The sequence below is a fragment of the Mus caroli genome, chromosome 18 (assembly GCF_900094665.2).
Source record: "Mus caroli chromosome 18, CAROLI_EIJ_v1.1, whole genome shotgun sequence".
NCBI classification, from domain to species: Eukaryota; Metazoa; Chordata; class Mammalia; order Rodentia; family Muridae; genus Mus; species Mus caroli.
The window spans coordinates 30422622-30445620 of NC_034587.1; the positions used below are offsets into that span (position 1 = coordinate 30422622).

At 41.2% G+C, this 22999-nt stretch overlaps 1 protein-coding gene across 5 annotated transcripts in view; it reads left to right on the forward strand.

Moving 5' to 3' along the window:
* Camk4 (calcium/calmodulin dependent protein kinase IV) overlaps positions 1–22999 on the forward strand; it is a 231826-nt gene that overhangs the window by 155896 nt on the left and 52931 nt on the right. For all 5 annotated transcript variants that reach the window (XM_021150442.2, XM_021150440.2, XM_029472051.1 and 2 more), the window contains 2 exons: positions 998–1080; positions 20617–20689. In XM_021150442.2, the coding sequence (XP_021006101.1) occupies positions 998–1080; positions 20617–20689 (156 nt within the window). The remainder of the gene's footprint in view (positions 1–997; positions 1081–20616; positions 20690–22999) is intronic.

The window sequence follows — 22999 nt, forward strand, 5'->3', positions numbered from 1 at the left end:
GCTATCTGCACATTTCCCCAAACCCCCAGACTGATATTCAAGGAAGAAATTGGAAGGACCTCGCCAGCAGAGTCAGATGAGAAAAGATTCTCAGAAATGACTTCAGCAGAGTTCTCTTGTAACTTTGCTGGCCAAAGCTAGCTAAAAATGTTCCCCAGCTACATCAAAACTGGTTGATCAGAGAATAGGGTTGTCACAAGTGGCTTAGACTGTCATCCACAGTGTGGGGCCAGGCGCCTTGCTTCTCAGAACTAAAGCAGAGTTCTGTATGTGGTGAAGTATGAGGATGCTTTGAGTAAGCCGTTCTCAAACGAGTCATACTCAGTTCCCACGATCACATTCTCTATGGCCTCCTTCTGAGGAAGCCACTGCGGAATGCCCCTCACGTGTAGCTCGGTGCTGGCTTCTGGATTCTCTGATATCTGGAGAGATGTCTACATTTGGTTGGATTATCTGCATGTGATGAAACTCTGGTGTGATCAGTCAATTCTCTCCTACCACTCTGCCCAAGAACCCTTCACACACAAGGAACTCTAACTGCTTTTACATACAGACTTCACCCTCCCCCACACTCAGGCTACCTCACAAACTAACTCCAAACCCATTGTTTATTGCTCATCTCTAGCAACCATAGTGCTTTCAACCAATTTTGTAAAGTTGGGTCTTGATTTGATTCTAAGGAAAAGAAAGAAAGAAGGGACGGAGGAAGATTCCAACATTTGAGTAGAATTTAGGAAGTGTTTTTAAGAAATTTATCATTCAGAATGAATAATGTCATAATTTAATAAGACTTTTGAAAAAAACTGAGCTGTCTGACAAAACCATCAACTGAGAAATAGGACAGCTGCCTGCCTGGCCCTGGAAGAGGGGCCTTTCACTGTGCTAACTCAGCCATTGGTAATGCAGACTAGTCTTTGTCCATAATTTTAGATGTCTTCAAGGAAGATGGAGATGAGCCATTGTTGATGTTCTTTTTTAATGTGCATCTTGTCCCCAGATAAAACTCAAGGAAATATTTGAAACCCCCACAGAAATCAGCCTGGTCCTTGAGCTGGTCACAGGAGGAGAGCTGTTTGACAGGTGAGTCGAACCAAGAGGGCAAAGCCACAGAAACATCTGCTCTGTGTCACCAGAAGGATCATGAAAGGAGAATTTCCTAAGACTTTTCATAAGAGAAGGATTATGTGAATTGATATGTTTTTCTTAAAATAAATCTTGAGAAGAATGTTGAAGCGAGGTAGATTGTAATTGGTAAGATAAATAAGTAAGTAAGTAAAAAAGAAAAGCACTATTGTCAATTTACCTTCATAAACATTTATGTTTAAAAAGTAGAATTTTATAAAATATTTTAACTAATTAATAGTATCTATAAGATTATTTTTTTGTGAGAGAATACTTAAAGTTGTATTTGCTGTCAGGATCCAAAAACTCATAAAAGTCAGCATTCTTCCAATGATTATTTATAACCTATTCTCTCCAGGATAGGCATCTATGTTAAAGTTTCATGTTGCCTAGTAGGGTGTGTCTTGCTTTGGCCCACTCTTGCTGAGTAGAGCGGGTCTTGCTTTGGCCCTCTGTTGCTGTTTGAGGTGTTTGCTCATAGCTTATCCCTAAGGGATGTTTGAGAATGGGAGAGGAGAGGATGCCCCCAAATCTGAAGGAACTGTGAGTCAAGGCATCTTTAGGCTTCCAGAGTGTCTCTCCTCCCCGCCTACTCAGGAGAATTGTGGACAGGCAGGCTGTGGGGGATCCTCTGCTATGTTCATCAGGGCAACAAAGAATGAAAGTGAAGCTAGCAGTACGAGGTGGTATATGGTAGAAATGGTGAGAAGCTGGTGGAAGGGTCTTGGTAAAGGGAATAATTAACCAGATAGGGGAAAATCAGAAGACTGGATTTTCTGGAGTACCTGGATCTTGTCTTTCATGAATGAATGAGTGACTATAACAATGAATGGACTCTTGAGAAGAAAGGTATCCCAAGGGGATTGGCTTTGATTGTTGAAAGAGTAGACTATTTCCAGACTCCTGCAGTGGTCTTGAATGTCTGTGTTGCTCTCAGATCCACATATTGAAGCCTCAACTCTGAAGATGAGGGTATAGAGGTGGCTCCTCTGTGAGGGAGATAGGTCATCAGGGAACCAATATAGATAGAATTAGTAGCCTTGTGAAGGCACCCGTGAAAGGCCTTCTGATAAAACCACCCTTCAGAAACAATCTGCTGGTAATGCATTTCTCAAATCTAGAATTATGAAAATTAAATGTCTTCTATATATTATGTATGTTATAGGGCTACCATTAATCCCTTTGGAGCAGCCCAGATAAACTAAGACAAATGAGTAGACCTTAAAGCTGTAACAGTCTGACTTCTTTAAGAATACTGTGCAAGGATGTGGGCATGCATGAGTAACCTTCTGGTGGCAATTGTTTGTTGATAGTCTCTCAGTTCTGAATCCTGACCCTGCCACTCAAAGGTAAGCTAATCTAGCGGAATGTACTGAACTTCCCTGATTTTTGCAACAAATTTGAAGCTGTTCAGTGCTGCTAACAAATTAGGTGCGCCAAACCCACTATAAGGATGGACTACGTATTCTAAAATCATCCTGTTCCCAGGTGCTTAGACAAGATTTCTCTTGAGTATCACCAGTATTTGTTTATGATGGCTCCTTTAATAACACCACTGTAAACGAATATTTTTATGATTATAGTCTTTGTCTAGGTACAGTAATATACTTAGGGTAAGATCCTACTGGCTTTGGAGGCATGAAAGCTCTCTAAGAAGACCTTGCATATTTCTCTGCTAATTATGCTCTATTAGATAGCAGTCTCACAGTCTTTAATTATAAATAGTTGCAGATAAGAATCCCACGTGGAAGCTAGCACTTACCATTGGTGCTTAATGATTTACCTACCACCTCTCTTCACTTGAATTAATTGTAATCAAGAGTCTCTTCTTCCCTTCTTACAAAGCTTCTATGAGAGAATTGGGGATGAATTTTATTTTAGCTCTAGAAAAAAAAACAGAGGAACAGAAATGCAATTAATAAATTTAATTTGTAGAAATGAATGAAGTATTTATGTTTCATAAAAGACTGACAGAGAGCAAATAAAGTGCTTACCATGGTACAAGCTCTCAGTGACTTTAAATGATAGATTGTCCCCCTGAATAACATTCTCGGCTTGGTAGACATGACTAGGCCTCTCCACTATGCTATTTAACTCACAGTTATTCTTAAATTTTATCAAGTTGAAATAAATTTTTCATTATTAGTCAGTCTATTAGTTTTCTTTTTCCTTGAGAGATTTAAAAAACCCTAATATTGTTTCTTTCTGTGTGTTTAGGTCAAGTTCTAATTTGTTGAATTGCAATGATGAGAAGTTATTCCTGGTCTAGTGGTGGCTCAAGTCGTAACTACTGAACAGCCTGGGAGCAGCTGAGGGAGGGATAATCACGTTAGTGCGTTAGAGTCGAGGGGCTTGGATTTTATTAGAAAAGCTCTGTTCTGTGATGCTTATAAAAAATGAAGCAGCATTCTTGTTGAATTTAAATAAGAAACAGGATAAACGATTTAGGATTTTGAGATAAAATCAATGCCTTTTCTGTCTTAGAAAAGTCATGTCCATACATTTTATATAAAAGTCTGCATAATTCTTATATTACCGGAAGAATGCAGCCCCCGGAGTTCAGTTCCTCTCAGTGGCATCACAACTGCTAACCCTCCGTCCCGCTCAGGAAACTGTCTCACTGAGCAGACTCGGAGCTTTCAGATCACTTTTCTTTCTTTGTTCTCTCTCCAGAAATGGCTGTGTTTTACCTCCAGCCAATCCATCCGTATCCTTGGGCTGCTAATTAGCCTTAAAGGTGCCTTCTGCCCTCCCTCTCCACCCAATTTCGTCTTATAACTCCAATACCTGAATTCCCTGTAAGTTCTATTGTCCTGGCTGCTGCTGCTCTTCCTCCTCTTCCTCTTCCTCCTCCTCCTCTTCCTCCCCCTCCTCCTCCCTCTCCTCCTCCTCTTCCTCCTCCTCCTCCTCTCCAAGGTTTTGCTTACCAATGTCAAACACTGTACATAGATATTGTAGAGCATAGAGATTTAGATGGTTGACTCTTCAAAATCAGCAGATTTGTTTTTCTTTAACTTTTAACATAAAAACAAAACAGTTTAATATGAAAAGGCACCGGGCTGATTAAAAGGTAATCCCCTGATGGCCCTTCTGGTTTTGGCAAAGATCCATTGATCCTTTAAAGGTCTACACGTTCAACCAGGTAATTTTAGCAGGACACCTCCTCCCTGGCACCACTTACATGCTGAATTCTGTCCCTCAGCTCTGGGCAGCTCTCAGTCTGACAGCTCTTTCTTCAGCACCCGAGGAAGGGTAAAGGAACCCTAGCAGACCTTGGCTTTAGAAAAAAATCTCTTTTTTTATTGGTTATTTTATTTATTTACATTTCAATGTCTTCCTTCCTGTTTCCCCCTCCACAACTCCCCATCCTATCCCCTTCTGTCTTTGCGTCTATAAAAGTGGTGGTCCTCAACCCACCCACTCACTCCCACCTCACCCTTCTACCATCTCCCCGTGCTGGGGCATCAATCCTCCACAGGACCAAGGGCCTCCCCTCTCACTGCTGCAGATGAGGATGAGGCCATCCTCTGCTACATATATAGTTAGAGCTATGGATCCCTCCGATGGATGAAGTTTTTACTTCCTTTTTGATCTCTGGTGTCTTCAAACAGAATTGTAAATGCTTTTAATTTATTTTTAATTTTTTAGCATTTTATACATGATTTTCAGCCCTCCTGTTACTACTCCCCCTGTCTCTCCCTGTCTCCCCTGCCTCAGTGACACCCTCTTAAATCGATAGCATCTTTTTCTCTGTCTGAGCGTGCATGCACACTCCTTACTTTCATTGAGTGCTCTCATGTGTAATTTGCTCACATTATTGGCTTACACACATGGTAAATTTCCTTTACTATGTACATATGTTTAAAATCTCATCTCTGGGTAAAACTATTTCTCCATCTCTCACCTATGGGTGAGATCTTGTAAGATTTTTCCCAACCATATTGGCATATCGACTGGTGTTATCATTATGCAAGCCTGTTTTAGGCAACCGTATTGTTGAAACTCCATAGTTACAGCCTCCCTGTCATGTCTAGAAGACTCTATCTTTTAGCAAGCATCCTGTTCCTCTGGTTCTTGTCACCTCTCTTCTGTATATGTATCTTCTGGGGCCACTCATTCTGTTCATTTTGACCATCTGTGGATTTATGTAATTGTCTTCATCTGCCCCCCAAAGAAGCCTGTTTGATGAGGGTTAAGAACTCTACTTTTCTGTATGTAGTTGGGACCGGTAAGTATTAGGATCAGTATTTAGAGTACAAGTATATTGGTTTAGGAAAATGGCAGTAGAAGGTTCTCCCTTTGGGTCTGTGTCTTCTGATAGCCAGCAATAGTTAGCTAGGTTTATTTTCTTGCTAGGAGTGTGCCTAAACACCACTGCTGAACACAGACATTCCTATGTGGCTCACAATTCTTTTACCAATACCAGTGTGTTTTTCTCTTATAAAAAAAAGCAACTTCCAGAAGAAAGTAGAATAAAAAGGAGTTCCTTTGCTAGGTAGATATGGAAATAATGAGTTAGTAAATATATTTTTTTTGGTTGTGAGCCTAACCCTTAGTGGCTGAGCTATCTCTCCATAATTGCTAGCATAAATGGTCTTGGATCCAGCAGCCAGCTGCCTTTCAAAGGGATCCTTTTGCCATGTGATATCTTATAGTCTTCTTTTAGGTATTCAGTCTCACATCCTAACCAAGAGACTCAACTGCTGTTGATTTTACCTGTGGAGAATCCAAGTTGTATGGACTAGTCTTGTAAAGCTATGTCTAGCCCATTCACTTTTCTGGCTTTGTGGGGCCTTTTCTTTTTTCTTTTTCCAGGACTATGAGCTAAAGAAAATAGTAGTATGTTAGAAACTCATGCTTGAATTTTATGTCTCTGACTCTAAATTTGTTTTTCTGTACTTTCTGAAACTTAAACTGTTCTTTTGGTAAGTCACAAAGAGTCTATACACAAGGAAAAGGTTAACTATTTCAGAACAGTGCACTTAGCCTGTGAGTTGCTATCAGTTGCATGATCAAGACCACCTGCCTGAACACTCCTGGGATTTTAACTGATATTGTTGTTACCAAGATCTCCAGAAATACTCGTTGCCCTGTTTCCTCGGGTTGGTGTCATGGTTGATAACAGAATTAACCAAGTTCAGGAAAAGTCTGGACTAATAAAGATTGTTTCCCTAAAATTAGTCATTAAGTTAATCCTCTGAAGTGAAGCCCTATGATATCTTGATTTCTATAAAGGCTGACCAGTCACGGCGAGAACCATGTCTTCTACACCCTGGGATCCCAGCATCTGCACAAGGCACTTTTCTAGAATGGTCTTACTCCAAGCAACACAGACCCTACCCAGGTCTTGCTATATACATTTTAGAGACCAAATAACTAGGGATCAGAGAAGCACCTCAGCTTCCATTCGATCACGCAGCTTAGAAGTCTAATAGCAAAAAAGACTCAATCCAAGCCTGGGGTCTCCCAAAGCCCATGACTATCCCATCACGTCATGCTCCCTGTGCATGAGCTATTGTTGCCTGGGGTCTCCCAAAGCCTGTGACTATCCCATCACGTCATGCTCCCTGTGCATGAGCTATTGTTGCCTGGGGTCTCCCAAAGCCTATGACTATCCCATCACGTCACGCTCCCTGTGCATGAGCTATTGTTGCCTGGGGTCTCCCAAAGCCTGTGACTATCCCATCACGTCATGCTCCCTGTGCATGAGCTATTGTTGCCTGGGGTCTCCCAAAGCCTATGACTATCCCATCACGTCACGCTCCCTGTGCATGAGCTATTGTTGCCTGGGGTCTCCCAAAGCCTGTGACTATCCCATCACGTCATGCTCCCTGTGCATGAGCTATTGTTGATAGTCTTACTTCCAAATAAAACCCCAGACGAGTTGTATGACATTATTTCTGTCTACATCTCCTTTTCTGTCACCATGACAGAGTACAAAATCAACTTAAGGGAGAAGGTGGCTTATTCTGCTTCTCAGGTCGAAGGTAGCAAATGTCATGAGAGAAAGCCAAGGCAACAAGAGCCTGAAGCATCTGGTCACATTGTGTGCGCAGTCCCGAGGTAAAGAGTCATGCGGGGGTGCTGCTGCTCAGTACTCTCTGTTCCACATCCCAGGAGCTCAGTCAGGACACAGTGCTAGCAAAGGTAGATAGTTAATGCCATTGAGATAATCCCATACAAATATGGCCAGAGGTCTGTCTCCCAGGAGATTCTGGATTCCATCAAGTTGACAATTATAGCTAAATATCAAATTGTCCTACTAAAACATTAGATCAATCTGAGAGCTGATATGAGTATACTTGTTTTAGATATGGATATTTCAAGTGCATCTCATTATGTGGTTTTACGATTATATGTCAAGCGAATGTGTACTCTGATTCTGAGCAGCTACATCGCGTGCTTTGTGTAGGAGCTTGGATATACAGGAAATGGTGGAGGTGAGATAGTTGGAAGGTACATGGGAGACTTGGTTATTATTTTAAGATGAAGCCTTGGGTACATGCTAACTTTCTAATAGAATGGAACCTACAGGAAGCAGGTGAGATCCTTGGAAAAGGGGATGCGGGTTCAGAAGAACATTCCAGAGAAAGCCCTGGTGATGTTACCAGGGGTCTAAGAAACGTGTTAGGGCAAGACTAGCACCTTTCCTCAGAAGCAGAAAGAATGGTAAATAATGCAGAAGTCAAAGGCCCACGAGATTAGATAACTTGGGGAAAGAGTATGTTAAAGGAACTCCTGCCCTGGCAGATTCGATTCTACCTTACTTAGATAGTGGATCTTTGCCCTTTCATGGATGCTGGTAAACAGTCTGGGCCTCCTGGGTTACAGGGAGAAAGGAAGTTTTGTTTTCCCATCATAGAAAAGGTCATAGGTAGCAACAAGAGCAGCGGGTTTCCCTTTGTCCTTCCTTGGGGCCAGTACAGCAGATCCTAGGGCTGCCTGCATACAAAGCGCGGCATGTTACAAGAGAAGAAATAAGGCAGATGTCACCAGCTGTTGACTGAACAAGCAAAATGTACAACTAAGTATCGTCCTGTCAATAGAAACTCTCTGCAACACAGAAGAACCTCTGCTGGGCAAAGCAAACACGGAAGACTGTAGTCTATAGTCTCCATTATGTGGGATTTCCAGGAGAACTGCATGTTTCCTGATACAGCAGGGCAGGGGATTGCTTGGGCAGGGAGAGGGGGCAAGGAGAGGGGGCAGAGAGAGGGGGTAGGGAGGGGAGCAGGGAGAGGGGATGGGGAGAGGGGGCAGAGAGAGGGGGCAGGGAGAGGGAGTGGGGAGAGGGGGCAGGGAGAGGGGGCAGGTTGGATCATAAACAATTGAACAGTTAATGGACTGCTTTTCTGTTGTTGTTGGAGCCATGGTATTTTTCCCCTAACAATGTCTGATGGAGAAGAACACTTGGAGAGAGAAATGGTGATGTATGAAAGTGAATGGACTGAGGCCAGAAGTGTCTGTGGAGGCCTGAGTGCCCACTAAGGTAGAATGCTTATTTGTAGGTAGACCTGGGTCAGTGGCTTTCTTTCCCATATTCCTTTTTGGTTTTTTTAGGGGAGGGGGGGGTTCAAGACAAGGTTTCTCTGTGTAGTCCTGGCTGTCCTGGAATTCACTCTGTAGACCAGGCTGGCCTTGAACTCAGAGACCCACCTGCCTCTGCCTCCCAAGTGCTGGGATTAAAGGCGTGCGCCACCACTGCCTGGCTCCCATATTCTTTTTTTTTTTAAAGATTTATTTATTTATTATATGTAAGTACACTGTAGCTGTCTCCAGACACTCCAGAAGAGGGAGTCAGATCTCGCTACGGATGGTTGTGAGCCACCATGTGGTTGCTGGGATTTGAACTCCGGACCTTTGGAAGAACAGTCGGGTGCTCTTACCCACTGAGCCATCTCACCAGCCCTCCCATATTCTTAAAAGGTCTTGACATCACTTATTTCTTTGGGCTCATCTCTGCCTTTTCAATTACGACTCTCTCGCTCTCACTCTCTCAGTCTCTCTCTCTCTCTCTCTCTCTCTCCTTTTATTTATTTATTTTGTGTATGTGAGTACTCTATCTGCATGTACACCCGTATGTGAGAAGAGGGTATCAGAACTCCTTATAGATGCTCACAAGCCACTGTGTTGGCACTGAACACAGAACCTCTGGGTAAGCAGCTAATGCTCTTAACTGCTTATCCATCTCTCCAGCTCCAAGTGTTTTCTTCTTAGTCTATTTCCAGAGTCCTTTTCCTTTATCCATCTCTCAGGTTCCACATTTCCATTAAACATTTACATTCCCGTTAGGTCAGCCACCCTGGCCACCAGGTTATCAGTGGAGAGGAGACACGAATTAATGGTCGGCTGGGGGTGTTGACTGGGGTTCCCCATTGTCACTGCTCATCCACCAGGGCTCAGATGAACTCATCAGGTAGAGGGTGGAGGCAAGGGCCTTCCCAGGCAGAATCATACCCAAAGCCCAGGGCACTGGCAGGAGGTGGGGCCGGTAGTGTGTTTCTTAGTCTCCATTTCAAATGCTGAACCAGGCAGAAAGCAAACAGTGGTGAGATATTTGTCAAGTGAATGGTCGAGTGAACAATGTGCTCTCCAGCAATTTATAGAGAGCCTCCGTGTCAGACTTTTCATCTCTAATATGAAAGAATTGGGCCAGAGATCCCTTGGGCCCATCCCCAAGCCTGCACTTTGGTTTGCCCTTCTCTTTCTTCTGCAGGGCAACTCTCCAGCCAGTGCCTACATGGACCCACAACCTGCTCCCCTCCCTAGAGCTCCCACACCACAGGTCCTAGTGGTAGCTTTGAAACTGCTTTTTGAATATATGAGTTTAACCCTCTCTGGTTCTTGAAGAAAGCATATAAATGAAGACGCCGTCAATGAAATGTGCAAACGCGGCAAATGAAGCCCATAAAGGAAACCACATTTATGCTGAGACACAGAAATATACACTTTAATCGACTATTATATGTCACAGCACAGTGGTGTGCTGTTATTCACTGAGATTTGATTCCTGAAGCTCACGTTATTTGTGGCTTTTATCTTACGACACTCGATCCTCCAGTGCACATTTTCATCGGCTCAACGTCTTTTTCCCACGAACCTACAGCTACCTGATAGCCCAGTCATTTGAGAAAGAGCCGTGATTGGTGCTCAGGGCAGTAGGGCTGCTAATCTGTGTGCCAGGAAGTCTGAGGCCTTGGAACAGGATTTGTGCTGTTCATCTCAGTGCCTCTGTTAACTGCAGCCATGGTGATGCGCTCAACTCAATTTGAGGCAATTACTCTGAGAGGATCAGATGCACCAAAGTCATGCATTATACCAGGTCCTCAGAGAGAAATACTTGCTGCCTGTATTTTCTTATCCTACATTTTAAAAGAAAAAAAGATAAGAAGAAAAATAGATCAACTATGTAGAAGTGGCCAGTGTGGACCAGAGCCACAAAGCAGCGAAGTAAACAACACAGTACTTAAGGAAGGAAGGCTGTTAGGGGCTGAAGATATTGCAGCAAAGAGCCTAGGGAAGATGCCCTGTGCTCTTTTTCACTCTCTCATCCTGTAGGAAGTGTAGTCTAGGGATAGATTGTCGTAAAGATACTGGGAGACATTTTATTTTAGCTCTCAGCCTTCTAGCCTAGCTAACAATGGAGTGGTATGGAGTTGTGTCATGAAGACCAGTCATATGGCTTGGGCCTTTGAAAATGATCTTAAAATTCTGGTAGCAACTTAACCACTTTCCAAATATTTTATAGAGCATGAAAATGAAAGTGCTTCAATATCGAGACAAAAAATGGGGGCAAAATTATTTCCTTTTTTAAAATCTCTACTGCCCTCACAGTGATCGAATACTTTCATTATTTCTGAAAATCAAATTCATCGATATATTTTGCATAGGTCTATAATCCCTTGACTTCCCAGTCATGTTCAATTTCACTGCCATTTTTAATAAGGTATCAGCTAACGTATATAGTGGAATGCATGTCACTTTATGAAGCAAGCTTTCTGTGTTGCTGAATTTGAATCATTTTGACATTGTTTAAAATAAGTTTCAAAAATTTACAGTCTTGCAGTCACATCTAAATGGTGTAGATTTGAACTTAGAACCCTCCTGTTTACTGGGTTTCTCTCAAGAAGCAATGACAAGGTCTCCAGGACTAGGGCTGAGATGGCTGAGATGGGTATCACTTCCGGTCCAGTGCATTTGCTCGTGGTGATAAGAACACCTGCCAAGGGATTGTCCAGATGGCCTCAGCCTGAAATTTTTCTGACATCCATTCATTTGGCGATTAGTCATGATGCTGTGAATAATTATTGATAGACTCCTATGAGCAGTGCTTGCTGCCAAGCTCTGTGAATGATTCAAGTCCCACAGCGGCTCTGTCCACACATCACCTTCATCTTCCTTTGCTTGGCCATTAGTATCTTCATTTATCATCAGAGTTCTGTTATTAACCCATATTTGTCATAAAGAGTTTGGTGCTATTTACCTTAACTAGTCTGTTTCAAGCTTTCTGGGCAGTCAGCTCAACTTATAAAATATTTATAATGAAGTGTCTGAAACTCAGAAACGTAACCTGGTGATAAATATTAAACATTGTCTGAGAACAAAATTCCTTTTAGCCAGAGGACTCCAGACAAGAAACAGAGGAAGGGTCATAGGGACCAAGATAAACCATGTAGAATAAGGTTGAGGTGAGGTAGAAGGTGCAGCAGAAATTTGTATCTTTGCTGTGTGTACCTGTTCAAGAGATGCTTCTGCTCCTCATTAGAGAACGGATAAGTCACTCCATCACATAAGCTCTGACTTAACATATCATATTTATTATGTCTGAGTATATAGATCCATGATAATTCCTTTACTATCTGTAATCTCACATGGACCAAATCAAACTTTATTCTCTTCCAAAAAGTACCTGCTTGTGTTACACAGGAAGGTATATTGTTGAATAATTCTACCCATCCTCATTTTCTATTTCTTCTGTAGCCTTGTTTACATTTTTTACAATGAAAAAAAAAACCTTTAATAGTAAATCCATTTGTAAATCTAATGATCGTGACATCAAAATCTACTCAGCAGTGACGAGGTCCTCTGGTAGATGACATCACCATGTGGAAATATACACAGGAGAGTCAAGAATAGTATATAGGAGAATGATGGCCGAGGAAGGGAAAAGGCTCGCTCATACATCTACATACTTACAGGAGACAAGCAGTAACCTCTAAATGTGCATCTTCTGTGACATAATTACCTTACCTTACTGTCCAACTTATAAAAACTCCACTTATTCATCAGTGCTATTACTGGGCAGACACGTTTCCTATTTTTATTGATCCCATACTCCTCACCCACTCTCAGCCCTATTCCCTCCCCTTTGACATCTAGGAACCTTAGGTTCACTTTTCAGGTCTGATCTGAGACATCTGTCTTCCCACAAGAGTTCTAACCTAGATTACTACCTTTCTCAGACTTCTCTAGCCAGCCTCCCCACTCCCAATGCTTGCATCACAGCATTTGGTTAGACCATTGATTGCTCTGTTTACTTATATAAGAGCCCATCTGTGCAAAGAGCACGTCTCACTCACTCCTGAGAACCCTGCACACCATCGTCACTCCATATGTTTATTAAATGAGTAAATGCAACTGCCCGAATGTTAGATGAATTATTTTACTAGTAGGTCACTCCTGCATCCAAACAGTTCTGGAATATCCAGACAAGTCTTTGTTCTGAAACCCAGATACTGCACTAGCTTATGAATATTGCTAAAACAAAATCCCTTAGGCTAGGTGACTTATATTCAATAGAAATTGAATATACATTTCTTGAGTCTAGGAAGTGCAATATTAAGATATCAGTGATCAGCGTCTGGTTAGGGGCTGATTTCTGAATTTCTGAAGATGCTTGCATGCTATGTTTCTATGTGGTATAAAGGGTAACATTTTCTCTATAAGAGCACTAATCTCATTTGTGAGAGCCTCACCCTTGTGATCCAGTTATCTACCAAAGTCTCGTCCACTTCCTAACATCTGATTCTTTAGGCAGGTCCATAAGCCATTAGGGTTTGACATACAAAGTTTTAAAGCATACAAAGATTCAGTTCATACCAGGAACTTACCTCTATATTATACTCAAATAAATATACATGAATACTTCATTTAGGTCACAGCTTGAAACTTACACCAAAATACAATACAGAAACTCTAACTGGTAGAGTATTGCGTTTCCAAATGTACTGAGACCGGTAAGGACTGTGTATTTGATAGACAACTAGAAAGAATAGTGCATAGTTGTGTAAGCCTAATTCTCTTAACCCTGGAAGGGTGCCATAAAACAGTTGTGATAAAGCTCTAATCTGAATAAATGAGCATGAGGGAAAACAAAAACTTTTGAAGGTCATGAAGTAAATTATTTTACCATTTTGGGGTAAGATTAAAAGGTTTCAAAGAAAGCTAATTATCCGTTGTCATTCTCCATCACTTTTGTAACAATTCTCTTCTTCAAACATAACTATAGGAAGCCTGATATTGCAGGTAGAGTGTATAGGGAAGCCATCTGTCACCTTTGTGATGATTACATCACAAACTCTACATAAAGCACAAAGTGGAGAGGTGGTGATATGGTAGTGAAAATGCTCAGCCTTCTCTGTCACGGAAAACCCTTTTCTTTTTTCTCAGACTTCTGTAAACTTCATTCATTCATTCATTCATTCACTTTACAGCCTGATCGCAGCTCCCCTCCTTCCCATCTGCCCTCAAACATCTTCCCCTTCCACTCTGTATCACCCCACTCTGGAACATCAAGTCACTGCAGGATTAGGGACATCCTCTCCTACTGAGGCCAGGCAAGCCAGCTCAGTTAGGGTAACTGGGTCCACAGGCAGTCAATAGAATCAGGGACAGCCCCTTCTTGCCAAGCTGCACATCTGCTACATATGTAGGGGAGCCTAGGTTCAGCCCATGTATGTTCTTTGGTTGGTGGTTCAGACTCTGAGAGATCCAAGGGCCCAGGTTAGTTGACTCTGTTGGTCTTCCTGTGGAGTCCCTGTCCTTTTTGAGGCTCTCAATCCTTCCCTGTGGAGTCCCTGTCCTTTTTGAGGCTCTCAATCCTTCCCCTAACTCTTCCACAAGACTCCCCAAGCTCTATTTAATGTTTGACTCTTGGTGTCTGCATCTCTTTCCATTGGCTAACTGGGTGGTGCTTCTCAAAGAACAGTTACACTAAGTTCCTGTCTCCTGGAAAAACAGAGTATCTTTAATAGTGTCAGGGATTGGTTCCTGCCCATGACATGGGCCTAGAATTGGGCCAGTCATTGCTTGGCCATTCCCTCCTTCTTTGCTCCATCTCTGTCCCTGCACATCTTGAAGGCAGGACACATTTTGGTGAAGGTTTTGTGGGTGGGGGCCATCCTGCCTGGCTACAAGAGGTGGCCACTTCAGGTTCCATATCCTCTATTGCTAGCAGTCTCAACTAGAGTCATACCCATAGACTCCTCCCAGCTTCCCAGGTTTCTGGCACATCCTAGAAATACCCTCCCCCCACAACCCTCTGCCTGTGATTTCTGTTCTCTCTCCCTGACTCTCCCTACACTTGATCCCTCTGCTCTTCTCTGTACCCTCTCTCACCCAGTTCCCTCATTCCATCTACTTCCAAAGTCTATTTTATTTACTATTCTGAGTAAGATTCAGAAGGCCTTCTGGGCCCTCCTTGTTATTTGGCTTCTTTGGATCTATGAATGTAGGATGGTTATCTTGTATTTTATGGCTACTGTCCACTTATTAGTGAGTACATACAATGCATGTCCTTTTGCTTCTGGGTTATCTCCCTCAGGATATTTTCTAGTTTCATCTATTTGCTTGCAAAATTCATGATGTCCTTGTCTTTAATAGCTGAGTAGTATTCCATTGTGTAAAATAACCACATTTTCTTTATCCATTCTTCAGTTGAGGGACTTCTGGATTGTTTCCAGTTTCTGGCTATTACAAAAAAAGCTACTATGAGTATAATTGAGCAAGTGTTCTGTGGTATGGTGGAGCATCTTTTGGGTATATGCCCAGCAGCACTATATCTGGATCCTGAGGTAGAACTATTCCCAATTTTCTGAGAAACCACCAAATTGATTTCCAGAGTGTTTCTCCAAGTTTGCCTTCCCACCAGCAATTGAGGAGTGTTCCCCTTGCTCCACATCCTTGTCAGCATGTGCTGTTCCTTGAGTTTTTGATCTTAGCCATTCTTATGGATGAAAGATAGAATCTCAGAGTCATTTTGATTTCCATTTCTCTGATGACTGAGGACACTGAATATTTCTTTAAGTGTTCTCAGCTATTTGAGATTCCTCTATTGAGAATTCTCTGTTTAGCTCTGTATCCCCCCTCTTAAAAACTGGGTTATTGGTATCTAAATTTTTGAATTCTTTATATATTTTGGGTATTAGCCCTCTGTTAGATGTGTGTAGAGTTGGTGAAGATATTTTCCCATTCTGTCGGCTGCCATTTTGTCCTATAGACCATGTCCTTTTGCAGAAACTTTACAGCTTCATGAGGTCCCATTTATTAGTTGTTGATCTTAGTGTCTGAGCTGTGGTAGCTATGTTCAGGAAATTGCTTCCTGTATCAATGTGTTCTAGGCTATTCCCCACTTTCTCTTCTATTAGATTTAGTTTATGCAGTTTTATATAGAGATCTATGACTTATTTATTTATTAGGTAAATGGTGTTCTGGCTGCTTGTATTCCTGCACACCAGAAGAGGACACCAGATCATATTATAGATGGTTATGAGCCACTGTGTAGTTACTGGGAATTGACTCAGGATGTCTGTTAGAACAATCAGTGTTCTTAACCTCTGAGCCATCTCTCTAGTCTCATACTTAACTTTTAAATGTTCAAAAAATATAGTCTAAGAAATTATTTCAGGACCAGTGAGATACCTCCGCAGATAGAGTCTTGCTGCCAAGTCTGACCAGCTGAGTTCAGTCCCTGGAAGTTGTTCTCTGACTTCCACAGAATGTCACCGCCCCACATACATACCCCAACACACTTAATAAATAAATAGATCTTTAAAATAAATTATTTCAATAGAAGCTTTTGTAAGTTGACCTAACCACCTAACTTAGTCATGAATTGGAGAACATATATAGGGTTGTAAGGTAATATTCATAGGAATGATTTTTAAGAAGCAAATAATAAATACCTCAGGGGTATAATCTAGGATTTAGAGGAGTGCTTATGATCATATATAGGAAAAACAAAATAAATTTTGAGTGTCTAGATGATAAAACAATGGTGCATATTAGAAGATTTTCTCCTCATCCTTTTAAAAGATTGAGTTTGTGTTTTACCATTTTTATGGATAGGAGGAAAATAATATCATTAAAAATTGAAATGTATCTTTTTGATAGTTTAATAGCTATAGTATTTAAGAACTTTTCTTATGTTCTTTTATTTTTATCATAACAGTTCTATTCTACATATCTTCCTCCTTTATCTCCCAATTTTGAAACATTTTATAAGTTTTTAATTCAGTTATTACCATCAGCTACTTTGAGAATACATAGTTTCTGCTGTTATATTTAAAAGAAACAAAAACAAAATGAAGTTACTTTCTGAAAAATAACTACCAAAGTTTCATAAATTTCATTTAAAAGTAAATTCTAATAAGCAGAAATTTAACATGTTCACGAACTTGGAAAATTGCAATGGGATGTATTTGATAATATTAAAATTTTGTTGGATACACAAATAGCGCCAGGAGGGAGTAAACCTCCCAGGAGTGTGGACAGGACTGTGAGTGCAGGGAGGATGACCACTGGTGCTTAGAGGAACTCTCTCAGAACCCTCAGGACACACAGGAACCAAGAGGGTGGCCTGGGACGGGACAGAAGTCTTCAAGACTCCATCTGTGCCCAGAGCTGATCTTGTGCCACAGAGCTACATATACAAATACCACCAGGAGAGAGCTGGTTTCCCAGGAGTGCCTACACACCTGTGAGCACAGGTAAGGCCACCATTTCTCTTCAAATTCCTGGCTCAAGAGGGACACTCACAGAGCCATCAGGACAAAGGAACCAAAGATCAACTGGGGACAGGATCTTTCTGGTGACTGCACCTCAGAGCTGACCCTGTACCACAGCTCTCCACACCCAAATTCCTCCTGGAGAGAACTGGTCTCCCAGGAGTATTACACACAGGCATGCAGGAAGGACAAGCCAAAGTGAGAGACAACAAGACCTGCTAACACCAGAGATAACCAGATGGTGAAAGGCAAGTGCAAGAACTTAAGCAACAGAAACCAAGACTACTTGGCATCATCAGAACCCAGTTCTCCCATAGTGAACCCTGGACACCCCAACACACCAGAAAAGCAAGACACAATTTGAAATCACATCTCATGATGATAATAGAGGAATTTAAGAAGGACATAAATAACTCCCTTAAAGAAATACAAGAGAACATGGGTAAACAGGTAGAAGACCTTAAAGAGGAAACACAAAAATCCCTTAAAGAATTACAAGAAAACATAACCAAACTGGTGAAGGAAATGAACAAAACCATCCAGGATCTAAAAATGGAAACAGAAACAATAAAGAAATCACAAAGGGAGACAACACTGGAAATAGAAAACCTAGGAAAGAGACCAGGAGTCATAGGTGCAAGCACCAGAACCAGAACACAAGAGATAGAAAAGGGAATCTCATGGGCAGAAGATACCGGAGAAAACATTGACACAACAGCCAAAGAAAATGTAAAATGCAAAAAGCTCCTAACCCAAAAATCCAGGAAGTCCAGGACAAAATGAGAAGACCAAACCTAAGGATAATAAGTATAGAAGAAAGCAAAGATTCCCAACTTAAAGGGCCAGTAAACATCTTCAACAAAATTATAGAAGAAAACTTCCCTAACCTAAAGAAAGAGATGCTCATGAACATACAAGAAGCCTATAGAACTCCAAATAGATTGGACGAGAAAACAAATTCCTCCTGTCACATCATAATCAAAACACCAAGTGTACCAAACAAAGAAAGAATTTTAAAAGCAGTAAGGGAAAAAGGTCAAGTAACATGCAAAAGGCAGGCCTATCAGAATTACACCAGACTTCTCACCAGAGACTATGAAAGCTAGAAGATCCTGGGCAGATCTCATACAGACCCTGAGAGAACACAAATGCCAGCCCAGACTACTATACCCAGCAAAACACTCAATTACCATAGATGGAGAAATCAAGATTTTCCATGACGAAACCAAATCTGCACAGTATCTTTCCAAAAATCCAGCCTTACAAAGGATAATAGCTGGAAAATACCAACACAAGGAAGGAAACTACACTGTAGAAAAAGTAAGAAAGTAATCTTTTTTAACAAACCCAATAGAAGATAACTACACAAACATAAAAGTAACATCAGTAATAACAGGGAGCAACAATCACTATTCCTTAGCATCTCTTAACATTAATGGACTCAATTTCCCAATAAAAAAACATAGACTAACAGACTGGATATGTAAACAGGACCCAGCATTTTGCTGTATACAGGAAACACTACCTCAGAATAAAGGGCTGGAAAACAATTTTCCAAGCAAATGGTCCCAAGAAACAAGCGGGAGTAGTCATTCTAATATTGGATAAAATAGACTTTTAACCAAAAGTTTTTAAGAAAGATAAGGAAGAGCACTTTGCACTCACCAAAGGAAAAATCTATCAAGAACTTTCAATTTTGAACATTTATGCTCCAAATGCAAGGGCACCCATAATTCTCAACTGAGGAGTGGCCGAGAAGCACCTAAAGAAATGTTCAACATCCTTAGTCATCAAGGAAATGCAAATCAAAACAACCCTGAGATTCTACCTCACATCATGAAGAATGGCTATGATCAAAAACTCAGGTGCAGCAGATACTGGTGAGGATATGAAGAAAGAAGAACATTCCTCCATTGTGGTGGGATTGCAAGCTGGTACAACCACTCTGGAAATCAGTTAGGTGGTTCCTCAGAAAATTGGACATAGTACTACCTGAGGACCCAGTAATACCACTCCTGGGTGTATATCCAGGAGATGCTCCAACATGTAATGAGGACACATGCTCCACTATGTTCATAGCAGCCTTATTTATAATAGCCAGAAGCTAGAATGAACCCAGATGTCCCTCAACAGAGAAATGGCTACAGAAAATGTGGTACATTTACACAATGCTGTACTACTCAGCTATTAAATACAATAAATTTATGAAAGTCTTAGGCAAATGGATAGAACTACAAAATATCCTCCTGAGTGAGGTAACCCAATCACAAAAGAACACACATGGTATGCACTCACTGATCAATGGCTATTAGCCCAGAAGCTCAGAATAACCCAGAATACAATTCACAGACCACTTGAAGCTCAAGAAGGAAGACCAAAGAGTGGATACTTCAGTCCTTCTTTGAAGGTGAAACAAATGCTATGGGAGAAGTTATAGAGACAAAGTGTGGATCAGAGACTAAAGGAAAGGCCATCTGAAAACTTCCCTACCTGGGGATCCATCCCACATACAGTCACCAAACCCAGACACTATTGTGGATGCCAACAAATGCTTGCTGACAGGAGCCTGGTATAGCTGTCTCCTGAGAGGCCCTGCCTGAGCCTTACAAATACAGAGGTGGATGCACTCAGCCAACCATTGGACTGAGCACAGGGTTCCCAATGGAGGAACTAGAGAAAGGACCCAAGAAGCTAAAGGGGTTTGCAGTCCCATAGGAGGAACAACAATATGAACGAACCAGTACCCTCCGAACTCCCTGGGACTAAACCACCAACCAAAGAGTACACAAGGAGGGACCCATGGTTCCACCCACATATGTAGCAGAGGATGGCCTAGTCGGTCATTAATGGGAGGAGAGGCCCTTGGTTCTGCGAAGGCTTTATGCTCCAGTGTAGGAGAATGCCAGGCTAGGAAGCAAGAGTAGGTGGGTTGGTGAGCAGGGGTCAGGGGTGGGGATAGGGGGTTTTGGGAGCAGAAATCAGGAAAAGAGATAACATTTGAAATGTAAATAAAGAAAATATCTAATTAAAAAAAAGAAAAGATTTGCTGTACTTTACAAATATGATACTGTGATTATGGTATGTTTTTTAAAAGATTTATCATCATATGAATATATGCTACTTGCTTTAAAATAATAAAACATGAAAGAAAGTAAGGTTTTAGACAAAGATAAAGATTACCCATGAATTAGTAATCTGGCTATATAGTACAAAATCTACTTTGGCTTATGTTTAAAATGATTTTCTGTTTAAGGCTAAAATGAGAAAGGCTAGTGACTAGGTTAAGCCGAGAGAAAATGAATGTTTTTCATTTTCTTAGCAAAGCTGAGATTTTAGAATGGCTGTTTGTGGAATCTTTCCTCTGGTGTTGGGAACGCTGTTGCAATTGTTCAGATGTATCTTCTCTGACATTGATCTGATTAACTTCCTTTAGTACCCATTCAACTACAAGTACATGTCTGAGCAGCATTTTATGTTTTCATTGTTTTAGGATTGTGGAGAAGGGATACTACAGTGAGCGAGATGCGGCTGATGCGGTGAAGCAGATCCTGGAGGCCGTTGCTGTAAGTCAGAACAACCATGAGGGTTTATCTATTGGTCATCTCTGCCTGTTACAGGCATCGTTCAAACCGTGAAGCTGTGTGATGTCAGTGTAAACCAAGTGCAGGTGTGTTGATGAGGTGTCGCAAGAAAATATGCTTATTTAATGCACATAACAAACTAGCTACTCACATCTTAAGGTTGTGCCGCCCTGCAGCTCTGTCCAGCTATTCACATTCTGTCACCAGTTCATATTAGGGATCTACTGTTCTTATTTGTCCTCTAGAATTTCCTTCCTCAATTTTCAGTGTATTTCTCTGTTGGTTTTATTGTTTTCTGCAGTTTTATTGGAAATGGAAGAATGTCGAGTAAGATACATATGGGCCCTAAAGCATAGAGATTGCTGCCTTTCCTTTTAAAATAAAGCAGTGGACTTGAAGAAGAATGAACCTGGCAATGCTATTTTTGAGGAAGAATATGAGATGATATTTTGTATTGGTGTACAACTTTATAAATTAATTGTAGAAGCAAATACACATTTATGAATATGTAATTTCACAATTTGGTTTGAACTTCAGGTAATTGTTACCTAGTTGTAAGAAGGTTCAACTATGTTAGCTAAAATCTTCCAATATAGTCACTAGTTTCTATTTTCTCCATAGCATGTGTGTGTGTGTGTGCATGTGTGTGTACACATATATAATATACATGTATGTATGTAGATACACATGTATGTATGTATGTACACATACATGTGTCTGTGTGTGTCCTGAGTCCAGAAGAGGGTGTCAGAGCCCCTGGAGCTGAAGTTATAGATGATTGTGAGCTATCCTACTTGAGTTCTGTCAGCTGAACTCAGATCCTCTGGAAGAGCTCCTGGACCATCTGTCCAGCTCTGGTCACTGACTATAATATCCTAATGATTCATTGTCGAGTGTAAAGCTAAAAAAATTATTTTCTGAGCATACAGAACAGGTCCCAAAGGAGGATATTTACCAGAATTAGTTAAAAAAAATAATCACACACTTTTGATTCCAGTACTCAGGAGGCAGATGCAGGCAGATCTCTTGAGTTTGAGGCTAGCTTGGTCTACAGAGAGAGTTCCAGGACAGCCAGGGCTACAGAGAGAAACTGTCTCAAACAAAAATAATAACAAAAAAACTATACAATCTTCTACAATCAAAAATACTATTTTTCAGTTTGTTATCTTAAGAAATCACCCAAAGAAACAAACACATGTTCCGCTCATTTCACACACAGGAAGAACAGTAGGCTGGAGAGCAGCTCTGTGAATAAGAATGTTTGCTGTGCAACCAAAAACAGAGTTCAAATACCCAGTACCTATGTTAAAACCAAGGCATTACCTCCAGCCACAACAGTGCGGGTAGAAACACGCTGATCCTGGTAACTCATTGGCCAGTAGTCACCCTAGAAGCAACAGTGAGTTTTAGGTTCACTGAGAGACTCTGTCTCAAAAAAATAAGATCAAAGATGCTGATATGACTCTGGCTAAAAGCATTTGCTACAAATTCCCAGGGTCTGAGTTGTATCCCCAGTACCTACATGGTAGAAAGAAAGAACCAAATGCTGTTAAATTATTCTCTAGTCTGCACACATACATTATGGTATATGGATACACACACACTAAACTAAGTAAGCGAACAGATATGATTGTAAAAATAAACAGTAAGGAGGTATGCAATGGAAGAAAATTTACATTTTCCACCACCCCCCACACACTCACTCGGCCATATCCTAACACATGCATGGATATACATATCACATAAAGAAAGGTGGGGACACACACATAAGCACACACACACATAGAGACAGAGGCAGAGAAACAGAGAGACAGAGACAAATACAGAGAGACACATTTGAGGTTACTTTTACCCCAATTTCTTAGACTTGCAAACTAGGAATAATTTCCAATGCTTCCATTCTCTCCTCACCTCTCCCTTCTCACCTTGAGTTGAATTTCCCTTCAACTGTCCCCAAACTCAATCTCACTCATCGCTGAGATGGTTTTCTGGCTTGTGTTTCTAACACATGCTTCTATTTGCCTCTCATTCTTGCTCTTAAGCGTATGCCTAGGATTGTCTTTTGTAGTTACCACTTTTGTCTGAGGAGGCCTGAGTTCAATAATGGCAATAGTAAGTGTATATTGAAGACTTATTTTTAATCTTTCAGAGTTGCTGGGAGACCTTGCTCAGATCAGCCAGCAGTTAAAGGCACTTTGGGACTCAGAGATGAGTTTGGCTTCATTGTACATGAGCTTGGGCATATCCTTAATTCTCTTAAGCCTAAATTTCCTCTTCTAAATCAGGCGTAAC